Source organism: Mercenaria mercenaria, chromosome 2 (assembly GCF_021730395.1).
Source record: "Mercenaria mercenaria strain notata chromosome 2, MADL_Memer_1, whole genome shotgun sequence".
In the NCBI taxonomy this organism is placed as follows: domain Eukaryota; kingdom Metazoa; phylum Mollusca; class Bivalvia; order Venerida; family Veneridae; genus Mercenaria; species Mercenaria mercenaria.
The window spans coordinates 104,645,150-104,659,066 of record NC_069362.1 but is presented as its reverse complement, the minus strand read 5'-3'; the positions used below and the strand labels follow the sequence as shown (position 1 = coordinate 104,659,066).

Below are 13,917 nucleotides of genomic sequence, written 5' to 3'. Positions count from 1 at the left end.
TGAACAAAAAGTGTTATAGCTCCATGATTAACATGAGGTAATATGCTAATTACACGCTAATCGATTGTGGCGAAAACAAAATATCGATCGCTAACGACTGGTCGATATTTACAGGTATGGACGACAGCATAATACAGATAAATGTATTGATTTATACGGAGTTTCTACTCCCCGTATTAGACCTTCCTGGTTACAGTGTAGGAAACCCTTGTGAACATTCTAGTTTCATGAATCACTGGATGGAACTACATCAAATGTGCATTGAGCTCTCTCAGATCCGCAGCAACTTACTCTGAAGCAGTTAAAGAAAAGATCAGGTGAGTGACTCGCAGTCTTCGTGACTGTCTTATAGTGTTTTCATTTCTATAGACCATTTGCTATTGAAATTTAGAAATATTGACAAAAATGAAAAATACCTTATATAATGGATGTGAGCGAAACTTTCCCCAAAAAAAAAAAATGCACCTGTCATGTTGTTGCCGAGTAAACTTTATCGCAACATGTACGTGTACATTATACAATACTGTACAAAATAAGTTGAATTGTGTAATAAGTACTGGGACCCGAAAACGATTCAAGCTTTTACACAGTTTAGCTGAAATTCAATAAAATATGAGCCTAAAGAAATCTTCCGTTTATGTTACAAGGAAATATCAGTCAACCGTGATTCAACAAAAAGCATTCTTAAAAGGAAAACCCGAGGCAATATTTCTTTTTTAGTCCCATAAATAATATATTTCCTATCGAGATCAAATGATAAGTGTTTCCGATTGTGCCGATGGACTTTCCTAAGAAGGCACACAAAGTATGTTTTAATCACGCCCTGCGGGTCCGGAAGAAATTGCCATTTCATTACTATTCATTCTCTATTTTTGATGACCTTAATTCGTTTAAAAATATACTTAAAAGTATGTGTGGTTCTATTCCATAATTCGACTTGCGGATTTCAATCTTTCGTGCACAATGTTTGAACAGCATTATTATACCGTCTGTTTCTACTCCTATCACTCACCCGCTTTCCCGCTATTTGTGTGCTTTTTAAATTATTTATGAAAAGTCCGAAAGTAGGAGAGAAAGCAATATTAGGCCTATATCGTACACAGGGCAACTCATCTTTCGACAATGCTACTTCTGAAAATAATTAGACTTCATGATTAAATGCAATTACAGGATCAGCTTATCTTGGCTTAACTTGTTTGAGATTTCCCTCACATAAGCATTGTTATTAACTTATAGTCATTTTTATATATTTTGCTGAATGTTATTAGAATCTAATGCCATTCTGAAATATCTCAGATTGACATAATATTGACGTGTTTTGTCCATGAAGATCGACGTTAACTAAGTTCCGCAATCTAAAACACCCCAGGTTACCTTGAACCAAGGACGCCAATTTATATCCTTGCTTTAACATAGATCTATATTTTTTGGAATCTAAACTTTTGAAATATAGATCTCGTACTAGCTACCTTATGAAATAAATGTATTAGATCTAGATCTAGATTTCTAAGATTAATGGTTAAATTAATTGATCCAATTAGAAATCTAGCCCTATATATCGTGCAATGCCGCTATTCTAGACATCGAAAAAGTGTTGAGGTAAGTTTGCGTGTATTCAAGAATCCCTATAGCTACACCCCTGACGCATGAGACTCTCATAAAATAGGCTAGTAGCGCCCGAAACAACCTCTGCACATGAGGGTCCGATTCTGTGTTTGTTTACCAACACCATCGGCGGCCAATAACATAATTTTGATTAGATCTAGATTATCTAGTGCTAGATCTATATCAACTTTATTTAGAATGTCAAAAACTCATGTATATCTATAAATCTTTTGTGAATTGCATAACCGCGCAAACTGAACGATTCAACCTGGCGGGTTTATTTGTCAAAATTGCGGTAGCGGTAAGGAATTTTTAAGTTTGGCGCGAAAATGTTGTCCGGATTTTCCCGAAATAAGGCGGAAAGTAACGGAAATGGTAGCTTTGCTTCAAAATCGGATAGAAAATTAACCAATGAAAATGAGATAAAGTTAGACCAATCAATCCCCCGTCTTTTCCTTATTTGAACCAATGAAACTAATGAATTTTCAGCCAATGGAAAAGAAGTAGATTTGGACCAATGAAAATCTTTGTTTACCTGACGTTTCAAAGTTCATGAACCAAAAATAATTCAATAACCCAGAAATCATTGCGAAAATAACCCGCTAGTTTTGAGCATCAGTAAGAAAGGTAAGAAAAAATAAACAAATCTGTTCAAATAAAGTGAAATAACATGTTGAAAGTTTAGTAGAACACTTTAACTATTTCTTGTACGTTTGTTTGTTGTGCAAGATATTTCTTATACGTAAAGGTGAGCGGTGGAAAATCGGCGAAACAAATTTAACCGCTAAGCGTGTGGCCGCCAAATTTTGATCGATTAATCGTGTTTCTTGAAGTAGTTATGCATTATGTTGTTTTCTGTCCACTAGTAATGCTCCTTTTACAATTCGTTTGAGGGAATTTTAAAACGTTTATCTTAAATTAGTGTTGTTTTCCAAGATTTTTTCGACAATGTACAGCTTACAATGCAACTTCCGGTTTCTAAAAATAGATCTGTGTTTTCCAGTGTGTCATAATACACCTGCAATTTCACACGTTTAGACGATAGGTTCAGCATTGTTTTACGAACGTAATAAAATAACTTGATGATTTTAAGACAATTTCACAACTCTGAAGTTATTTTGCGTAGACCTATTTTAGATTGAATCTGTTTTTCAGAATTGAAAAATGGCTCGTACAAAGCAGACTGCCAGAAAGTCCACAGGAGGTAAAGCTCCTCGTAAACAACTTGCTACTAAAGCTGCAAGAAAGAGTGCACCCTCCACTGGAGGTGTCAAGAAACCTCATCGTTACAGGCCAGGTACCGTTGCTCTGAGAGAAATCAGAAGGTACCAGAAGTCCACAGAATTGCTCATCAGAAAACTCCCATTCCAGAGATTGGTCAGGGAAATTGCACAGGACTTCAAAACAGATCTGAGATTCCAGAGTGCTGCAATTGGAGCTTTACAGGTGTGCACAAGTTTTATTTTTTAAAAGGGATGTTAAAGAAACTCATACACATACAGTACAAATATATTGGAGTACATCTGTCTGTTTTTTAGATCATTTTAGTAATGTCATGGCATGAAAGTGTTTCCCTCCATTTTTGTCAGAATCGGCTCCTATTCCTCTACATACTACAGCCATTCCATAAGTATTGAAAATCTAGAAGGTGGTTAATCAGATTTTAGTACTGGTGGATTTGTTTAAATCTAGCAATTAATCATTAAGCCAAATTTGTGTTCCGCGTTCTTGATGAACGCAAGATTTTCTCTGAAATATTTTCAAGATTGCTTTTCCTATCCAATAGCATAAATTAAGCACAAGTATATAAATTAAAGGATTGGCATGAATATAATACTTTATTTATTTCATTTGTCAAAGATTTGCATTGATAGGTTTATATTTTGGCAAAATTGTTTACATATATGCAAGTTTGTGAAATTATTATAACCTACATTTGCCGGTCTCGATTGAGCAACCAAGAGATTGAAAATAGATATTCTAAAGGTACATGCTGCTATAAAAATTGCATAAAATGTCTGTATAAGTAGATTGATATATTAATTGTCGAAATTTTTATTGCAACTAGGTAATTAATCTGACATGCTAATGTTTTCTGTTCACAGGAGGCCAGTGAAGCTTACTTGGTTGGACTTTTTGAAGACACTAACTTGTGTGCCATTCACGCTAAGAGAGTCACAATCATGCCCAAGGACATTCAGTTGGCCAGAAGAATTCGAGGAGAGAGAGCATAATAGATCTCCATCCACCATTCATAAACACAGTATCATGTGATTTTGTGATAGACAAGCTGGATTTACATAGTGTTTCAGGACTATATTATCTCGAAATCATTAGTGTCATGACCAACAAAAACTCATTTCATTGTTTCATAAGTTCAGATTTTTAACAAGTTAAAATATTTTGTACCTTTTATAACAATTCAGGGGCATGCCTATAGAATTTTATCCATTTTAAAAATCATGATTACAATTTACATTGTCTCCAAGTAGATGACTCTCTGTGTTGTATCAGTGTAGTTTTATTTTTGTTGTAAGTTGATTTCCAAGACAAAAAATATCAATCTTTGATTTTGATTTGATTACTTTAAAAATTTGGCAAAAGTTGGTACGCTTATTTCTTAAGTTCTAAGTACAATATTTCCAGTATTTGCAATTGTAGCTGAAATTGATAGGTATACTCAGTGAATTTTATTTTTTATGTTGTCTTAATCATTAAAATTTAGTTTTAAAACTTGAATTCTTTTTGTCATCTTTGATACCTTTTAGATAACGTGCACTTTTATCACCTTCATGAAAACTGAAGATAATGCAGAGAAAAGTAAAATGGCTGTTGAATCCATATATTTAAAATAGACTGCTTCATTTTAAAGTAAGTGTGGACTTTGTAGGGGTTATTAGACCATTGTGTCGAAATTCTTTTAAGGAAAATACTAGTTAAATTTATGGGTTTGATTGGCAGTCTTGCTTAAAAGGAGTTGTCCATTAGTCATTATCGAAGTATTGACTGCATCCAAGAGGTGTTCCTGTGCTTAGGAGCTGGCTTTCTTAAAAGCATGTAATGGTAGTTACTGATGAGATGCAGTGTTGTTTAAGTCTTGTACAAAACATAGAAAATTTTGGTTATTATTATTCCTTCTGTTGAGAAGGAATATTATAGTTTGGTTAGTCACATTTGACTGAGCCACTGATATAAAAAGCTGTTGTCATTACAAGCTGGCCAGTCAAACTCCGTGACCTTACAAATAACCTCTGACGTTAAAACTATTCTTTCCTAATTGAGGCGACTGACTGAACGCGTCCATAGATTACATATTACTAAACCCCGAGGATGGTTGACTGATTCTAAAGAATCTTTTATTTCCTCCATTCTTGAAGAACATAACGTATGTACAAACAAATTTACATGCGAACAACTAAATATTATCGTTATCTTCAAATGCATGGTTAATATGTGAAAACAAACCCCATTGCGACCCTCTAATTATGAGTAACAAATTCATGCATTGAATCATGACGGATTGACGGGTCAATGTCTTATTGCCATATTTACTCGACAAAGTGGTAACAGATTTAATTTGTTATTGGATTTAACAATTTTTGTTAAATAATAACTAGCGTAAATACCTACTTGACATTTTTGGGCAGCATAAAACAGACATTGCAAACAAAATTTTACAAGATGGTCATTATATATTTATATAGATGTGCCCTAGAAGGAACTTTTGGTATGCTTTAACTTGTACCTATGGTATGCCTTCTGTCTATAATGGAACATTTAATGCACAGAGGGCCATTGTGGTCAAAGGGCACACCCCGATTGGTAATTGACATTTTTAGCTTGACTATTCCAAGAATAGGTAGAGCTACTGGACTTGCCTGTGCGTCCGGATTTGAAGTGCAACATTGTTTTTCAACACCTTTTAAATTGAACAATAACCTTCAGAACATTTACACAAGCAACAATAACATATTTCTAATGGTTCGCGAAAACTGGTGACTCGTTTACATAGGTTACAGCTTAGTTTCGTAATCTGTTATTTTAATCATTTTTAGCTCGCCTGTCACATAGTGACAAGGTGAGCTTTTGTGATCACCCGTCGTCTGTGCGTCCGTCCGTCAACAATTTCTTGTCTGCACGATAGTGGTTTCATTTATGATTTTATTTTAACCAAACTTGTATCACCATAAGATCTTGGTTCCTTTCTTGAACTGGTCAGATCCCATTATGGGTTCCAGAGTTATGGCCCCTGAAAGGGCCAAAATTAGCTATTTTGACCTCGTCTGCACAATAGCAGCTTCATTTATGATTTTATTTTAACCAAGCTTGCACACAACTTGTATCACCACAAGATCTTGGTTCCTTTCTTGAACCGGCCAGATTCCATTATGGGTTCCAGAGTTACGGCCCCTGATAGTGCCAGAATTAGCTATTTTGACCTTGTCTGCACAATAGCAGCTTCATTTATGATTTGAATTTAATCACATAGTGACGAGGTGAGCTTTTGTGATCCCCCTTTTTCCGTCGTCAGTCCGTGCGTGCGTCAACAATTTCTTGTCTGCACGATAGTGGTTTCATTTATGATTTTATTTTAACCAAACTTGCACACAACTTGTATCACCATGAGATCTCGGTTCCTTTCTTGAACTGGCCAGGTCCCATTATGGGTTCCAGAGTTATGGCCCCTGAAAGGGCCAAAATCAGCTATTTTGACCTTGTCTGCACAATAGTAGCGTCATTTATGATTTTATTTTAACCAAACTTGCACACAACTTGTATCACCATGAGATCTCTGTTCCTTTCTTGAACTGGCCAGATCCCATTATGGGTTCCAGAGTTATGGCCCCTGAAAGGGCCAAAATCAGCTTTTTTGACCTTGTCTGCACAATAGCAGCTTCATTTATGATTTTATTTTAACCAAACTTGCACACAACTTGTATCACCACAAGATCTCAGTTCCTTTCTTGAACCGGCCAGATTCCATTATGGGTTCCAGAGTTATGGCCCCTGATAGTGCCAGAATTAGCTATTTGACCTTGTCTGCACAATAGCAGCTTCATTTATGATTTGAATTTAATCAAACTTGCACAAAATTTGTGTCACCATAAGATCTTGGTTCCTTTCTTGAACTGACCAGATTTCATCATGGGCTCCAGAGTTATGGCCCCTTAAAAGTCCAAAATTTGCTATTTTGGCTTTTGCAGCCATATAGAGACTTCATTATAATTTTATGTTTTGATTTGATACAAACTTCCAAAATGTCTTCAACAACAATAAATCTTGGATTCTATGATGAACCTGTCAGATCCAATCATAGGGTTATATTATTTTTGATTACCTCCCCTGATAGTGATCAAAATGGATTTATAATCAGTAAATACTTATAGGACTTATTTGAAATTTCATTATTGTCATTAGTTGGACTGAAACAATCAGGGTAGATAACTATGGACTGATTTTATGTCAAATTACCTCCCTTTATTTCAAATTAAAATGGGTATATCTCCGTAACTAATGAAGATACTGATCTGAAATTGCATTTATGTCAACAGATGGACTTGGACAATCAGTGAAGATACATATTGATTGAATTTATGACAAATTACCTCCCTTTTTTTTTTATCTAAATGAATACACCTTAGCAGCTTCTAATGAGATTGGTTTGAAACGTTATTTATGTCCATGGTAAGAAATAGTCATATTAGATAACTCTTAATTGAACATTTATCAATATGAATACTTTACTAATATATTGTTGTATAGGCTTGTACTCGGTATCTGCTACATGCATATACCAGTGCATGATTACCTCCCCTGATTTTAATAAAAATGGATTTATCTTGGTAAATATTTATAGAACTCATTTGAAATTTCATTATTATCTTTAGTTGGACTTAGGCAATCAGGGTAGATAGATATGGACTGATTTTATGTCAAATTACCTCCCTTTGTTTCAAATTAAAATGGCTGTATCTCGGTAACCAATGAAGATACTGATTTGAAATGTCATTTGTGCCATCAGATGGACTCGGACATAACTTTTGACTGAATTTATGACAAATTACCTCTCTTTATTTTATGTAAACAAATATATCTCAGCAGCATCTAATGAGATTGGTTTTAAATGTTATTTAAGTCTTCCAGGGTAAGGAATAGTCATGTTAGTACAAAAATGCAGCATCTGAACCTAGGACCCTCAAACTTTGTATGAAAATTGGCCCTGACTAGGTCAAAAGGGACTGTTACAAGAAAATGTTTATCCTGATGATATTTAATGTGTATGCCTATGTGCTCTATGTCAAAACTTGATCATATAATTTTGAGCAATGGTACTCCGGTGAGCGATACAGGGCCATCATGGCCGGCTTGTCTTATTTGTTTTGATAGAATATGAAAAAGTGTCGTATACATGTATTTTGTAATTAATAATAGGTTAACATAGTTTAAAACGTCGGGAAAAGAAGTTTTTCAAATAATATTTAGCATACGAAACTATTCGCAGGAGCATGTTAATTCAAGGGAGGTTACTCAGAGCGGTGTCACAGTAAACAAGGTCGATCGTGTTGTAACGATATTATGCTTATTTTGCCGCAGATTTGGTTAGAATTGTTCTACTTTTATGGAAATATCGCAACTTGGTATTGTGCCGATACCAGGTACCGGTGTCCAACCCTAATCATCAAAACACAGAAATATTTTATAAACATCTTTACCAACATTATAACAATTGCTGAAAACTGCATTCCACCTAGTTCTGTGAAATTTCAACACGTACATTATTGCAAATGCATCAAAACTAACAGTTCTTTGAAAATGGTGAGTTTTTAAAGGCAATTGCAATTTAACTTTCTGGAAGTGTGGCCCCTTTATGCAGTCCTTTTCCGGAATTCGATGTTTATTTCGTTATACTGACACTTATTTCGTAGAGTAATATACATGCTGTTCAATTTTCATGTGAAACAACTCTTTCAGATTCTGTGATTTGGTGTTTGAATTTTGTTTCTCAAAATGTAAGGCTAGGCGTTAAGGTTTTGTATTTAAGCTTGTATCTCGGTACCCACTAATTGGAATGGATTGAAACTTCACACACTTGTTCACTGACATGCAGTATCACGTTCCATAACTCTACTTTTGCCTGCTGCACAGTAAATGGGCCAAATGTGTTAGCATCAAAGTCAAAAATTAAAGTTAAAGATTTCTTACCTGTTAAGCCTTTTTCATGAAGTTATATGTTTTAACTTCATGAAAAAGTAAAATAATAGATAACTTTTTGCTAATTTTTGTTTTTATACATCATTTTCTGTCAGTGGTTGGGCAAGGGGACGGACGTTACATGGGAATGTAAAAAGCTTGTTTCTGAAGCTGTTTACTGTCATTAAGATGAGAAAATTCACCAAATCAATAAACCAGTATATCTTTACAAGAAACTTATAAAAAATTTGCCAAAAATTGGAAAAAAATAATTTTTTGTTATTTTACCTGTCGAAGCAGAGAAGGAAAAAAAACAGCCATACTCATATTTTTCCTGTTACCATTTATAATATTATACTTAATTGGATAACAACCTTTTAAATGAAAACACAAGAACATAAGTTATTAAACATTTAAGTTTTTTGTATATTTCTTTTTTATTTAGGCTTCAAAACTAGTAAAGAGAAACTGATTGCAAAGGGGGACGGACGTTACATTATGAGGGGACGGACGTTACACTAATTATATACATTTGTTTTTCAAGCTTTAATGTGGCTCTACTGAATAAAAACAGATTCTGTTAATGTTAAACCTATCTAGATGAATGAAAAATGGTACAAAGTGATAAAATAAAAAGAAATGTGCTGAATTAGAGTCTTAAAATATGGAGGGAAAAAGAAAACAGTAATATTTTTTAATCAGAAAATTGATAGTGTTCGTCTTATGTATTCACTGACTTAATGAAAAGTGTTTCTAAATTTTCATTATTATGCTAATGTCATTCAATAAAAGATATGTGTGTGGTAATGGTACATCTTACTGCTATAGTTAAGTAAATTAGGATGGACGTTACAAACATCATAATTTCTAACAATTTTTTTTTTGCAAAAACTATGTTGAAGAATAAAACAAAACGAGAAAACATATTAAAATACAAAATTAATGTATTTCTTTTCATGAACATGTAAATGATATGTATCGTATACTATCATACACTTTTAAGAAAGTGACAGCAATCATCATCTCAGCACAAGAAGGGGATAAGAGCTCTGACATCAAACACTTTTTTAACCGAGGTGAGGAGGATCATTTTGTTTCACTTTGAATTTCACAGATACCACTATAAATCATATTGATATACATAGATTAAGAAAAATCCCTTAAGTATGTAATCTGAAAGTAATGCTGAAAATACATTTAGATAGTATTTTCTATTCCCCAGTTTTGGGGATTGAAGGAAGGATCCATTAGGAGGGGAAAATATGTTGTAATGACAAATACTATTTGGGTCCTTAATTTGAGTTTGAAAAAAAAAATACCCTGGACCCTGTTACAACAGTTGGTACATTTACTTAAAATATCTGTGGTTCATTGCTATGACACATCAGATTTTAGTTATGAAATAATCATAATTTAGAAAAAAAAAATATTCAATTTAAGGGTCTACACAACCATATGGCCATCATCACTGGCATGAGCCTGGATCATAAAATTAGTTCAACTTAAAAGAATTTCACACATTTAGTCCCACTCCTAATCTGCATATGACAGCAAGCTCCTCCCCTTTCTCAGTTTTTTCAAAAGAAATCACTTTGTATATACAAGGTTCATTAACGAGTCAGTGTTTTTACAAGGACAAGGTATGGATCCAGAAATGTATATACAGGGTCCAGTTTTATGGCACCTTGTATAACACTTAAGTTTTCCCAAAGTATGTGTTTATACAAGACTCGTTAAGAGGGTAAGTGTTGTTTTTAGAATCTTACAAGGATCCAGAGATATATACATGTATAAACTGGGCCCAGTTAAGTGGATCCATTTTATCAGTTTTGTATATTTTTCTCATGTTGTTTTTATAGCCAACTGTTGTTCCAGCGGGGTCTCGTTACATGTGACATATTATTCTTTTGAATAATGGCCTCATATTTGTAAATAAATGCTTCATTGGGAATGATTTAACACACAGCATCTTTATTTATCAATATATAACCTTCAAAAAGTTACTGATGGATAACAAAATCAGAACATATGAAGTATTCAATTATCACAATTTTTGTAACATCCGTCCCTTTTCTGTAACGTCCGTCCCCCTATGTTTCAGATGAAGATGATACAACATCATATAAATCTAAATGAATCTTTTTATATATTTATTACTTATTGATGCATGTCCTATCAAACAGGAGTTAATTTCATTTAAATTTCCTCACACAGCATAAAAAAAAAAAAAGATTTTTGCTCTAATTTTCATTTTTTTTTCTAGTTTTCAATTTAAAATCCTCAAAAGTATGAAAAAAAATTTTTTTCAACATTGTTTTTGATAATTTCATACTTTTTACATACTCTTGTGAAATAATAGTATCAGATATTACCATCAAAACATGAAAACACTACATTTTGTACATGATTAAGAAAAGCATATATAGGGGGACGGACGTTACACATAACTTTTGATATTTCGTCATTTTTTTCCCAGCAAGGCTGCAGATCTATTTATTTTTCATTTTTTCATGATAGGTATGTCATTAAGCATATATGAAAGTAATAAATATCAATATATTCATATTCAATTATAAAATAATAGTGGGGGACGGACGTTACACTTTTTTTCACGCAAATGGTTTTTTGGGTGCTTAAGTGGACTTTTCTACTAAAATGTCCATTGATAAGTGCTGCAAGCATTTTTTTCATATTCTACAAATACATAGTAAGACAGTGAGCAAGAAAATTATTTTGAATATGTAAAATTAAGACATTTTGTGTTCAATTCAAAATTTAGCATTTTTGTTAAAAACAGTGGTGTTACACGAGTCACTCTTTATTATCATATTCATAAAAATGTAACGACTTCAGTGATCATCAATGTTATATATCATTTTAAAGCTAATAAAATTATCTGTTTAAAGGTATTCAAAACAAACTTATATTTTGTTATTTGAAAATACTGTAGCATTTTTTGAAAAGTGTAAAAATCCAATGCTAACGCATTACATGAAAAAACGGCCTATTTTCAGCCATAAAATGGCTTTCAAATTTTTTTTTGGTTGATTATGTGATTTTTTTTTTACTGCAGCATTTGAATACTAATAAGACACATTGAAAACAGTTTTAACAAAACTTGAAACAGATGTTCCTCTATAAATAAAATGCAGTTACATGTTTTTTGAAAAAATTGGCCCATTTACTGTGCAGCAGGCACTTTGTATTTTTACAAAATTATGCCCCTTTTTTGACTTGGTAGTTTTTGGTTAAGATTTTGTGTGTAAGCTGGTATCTCATTACCCACTAATGGGAATTGATTGAAACTTCACACACTTGTCAACTGTCATGAGCTGATAACCCTATTATTTATTTGTACAAAATTACATGTATGCCCCTTTTTAGCTTACCTGTCGCATAGTGACAAGGTGAGCTTAGTGATCGTCTGTCGTCTGTCCACAACACTTGTTCACCATCAATAGTATACTCTATACAGCAAGAAATGTAACTCAATCCTGCTTTTTGCAAGAATTATGGCCCCTTTTGGAATTGGGATGTACCAGATTTCTTGGTTAAGTTTTGCATTTAGGTCAACTTTTTTCCTTAATGGTCAAAGCTATTGCTTTAAAACTTGACTGCACTGCAAGTACCGTAACTTTACATTTATTTTTGCAAGAATTGTGGCCCCTTTTGGACTTTGAAAATTGTGGTTTGAGCTATTCTACTCGCCCTGACGTTGGTGTCACACCTTGGTTAAAGTTTTGCATGCACATACGATTGGCTATAATTTAAAGGTGTAGCTTTGAAAGTTATTTTTTCTTTTTCTTAGTCGATTACCAAGTCAAGTTCTAAAACTAACGTGCAGTTTGACCAATTTATGCCCACTCAGAAAATCCTCGTTAAAGCTTTGCATGCAAGTATATATAGCTATAACTTAATGCATATCACTTTGAAACATATTTTTTCTTTTTCTAGGTCTATTACCAACCTCATTTGGTCAATTCCCATGACTCTGACATGTATTTTGGCCAAATTATGCCCCTTTTGGACTTAGTAAGTGGTTGAGGTTTTGCATGCAAGTTACTATTTCAAAAACTAACGCAGATATTGAATTAAAACCTCTGTGGGGCTATAAAACTAGGTAATAGCATCAAGTCCCATAACTCTTGACATGCGTTATGGCCAAATTATGTCCTTTTTAGACTAGAAAATTACTGGTTTAATTTTTGCACTATAACTTAATTAAAACTTATTTTTTTTTTCTAGGTCAATACCTCTGACATGTATTTTGGGCAAATTATGCCCCCTTTGGGAAATCCTGGTTGAATTCTTGCATGCAAGTCACTATCTCCAAAACTAATGTTGATGATTTGAAACTTTAGATATGTTTTCAGGGTTATAAAACTAGATGATAGCATCAAGTTCCATAACTCTTGACAGGTATTTTGTCCCCTGTGAACTCCAAAACAAATGCAGATACTGGATTGAAACTAGATATTTTAACATTTAGGGTAATATTCCTGCTTCTGGGACAACAATCGAATAGTCGAGCATTGGCTGTCTTACGGACAGCTCTTGTTATACTTGTTGCTGGACTTGCAAGCAACTAAGGAGAAATAATGCTAACTAGGCGTTATAAATTGACTAAAGTGCAGTAATCAGTTTCCTTCAGGCAAAGTAATAGGTCATAACTCTGGTGTAAGCTAAGCAGTCTTGCATGGCGAGAAACCTGTTAGTCTTGTTGCTGTATAAGAAAGCTGTTAGTCTTGTTGCTGTATACATTCTACGAAGATGGCTCAAGAAATGAGGTCTCCAGTTTGTTGATAAATTGTTTACAATAGCTTACCCTTCAGCACTGAGCTCAGATGTTAAAGTTAAAATTTCTAAAAGGCCAGAACATGGCACTAATTCCTAAAACAAAGCTTAAATTGCTTTGTCGAAGTGCAATAAGTCTTAATCCTTAATGAAAGTAGTATACCAAATCAGCATCCCAGAAATGTACATTGTGACCTATATTCAGAAACTGCATTCAGAGAATCATATTCTGAACCTAAAATGATGTATGTAACGCTATTAACCTAAACATGACATTTCAAAATAATAAAAGGTTGTATCTGCTACTTGCTAACCATTTCTGGTCAG

The 13,917-nt window shown here is 33.6% G+C and overlaps 1 protein-coding gene across 1 annotated transcript; it reads left to right on the top strand.

Annotated features, from left to right (window-relative positions):
- Window positions 1-2,088: 2,088 nt before the first annotated feature.
- On the top strand, window positions 2,089-4,344 carry LOC123564779 (histone H3.3A). The gene is made up of 3 exons (XM_045358595.2): window positions 2,089-2,232; window positions 2,761-3,051; window positions 3,711-4,344. The coding sequence occupies exons 2-3, from the start codon at window positions 2,770-2,772 to the stop codon at window positions 3,837-3,839; spliced, it is 411 nt and encodes a 136-aa protein (XP_045214530.1). The 5' UTR covers window positions 2,089-2,232; window positions 2,761-2,769; the 3' UTR covers window positions 3,840-4,344.
- The last annotated feature ends 9,573 nt before the right edge of the window (window positions 4,345-13,917 follow it).

Coding starts and splice junctions, on each gene's coding strand:
- LOC123564779 (XM_045358595.2), top strand. CDS start 2,770: ATGGCTCGTACAAAGCAGACTGCCAGAAAGTCCACAGGAGGTAAAGCT. Junction 3,052..3,710: donor CTGCAATTGGAGCTTTACAG/GTGTGCACAAGT, acceptor TTCTGTTCACAG/GAGGCCAGTGAAGCTTACTT.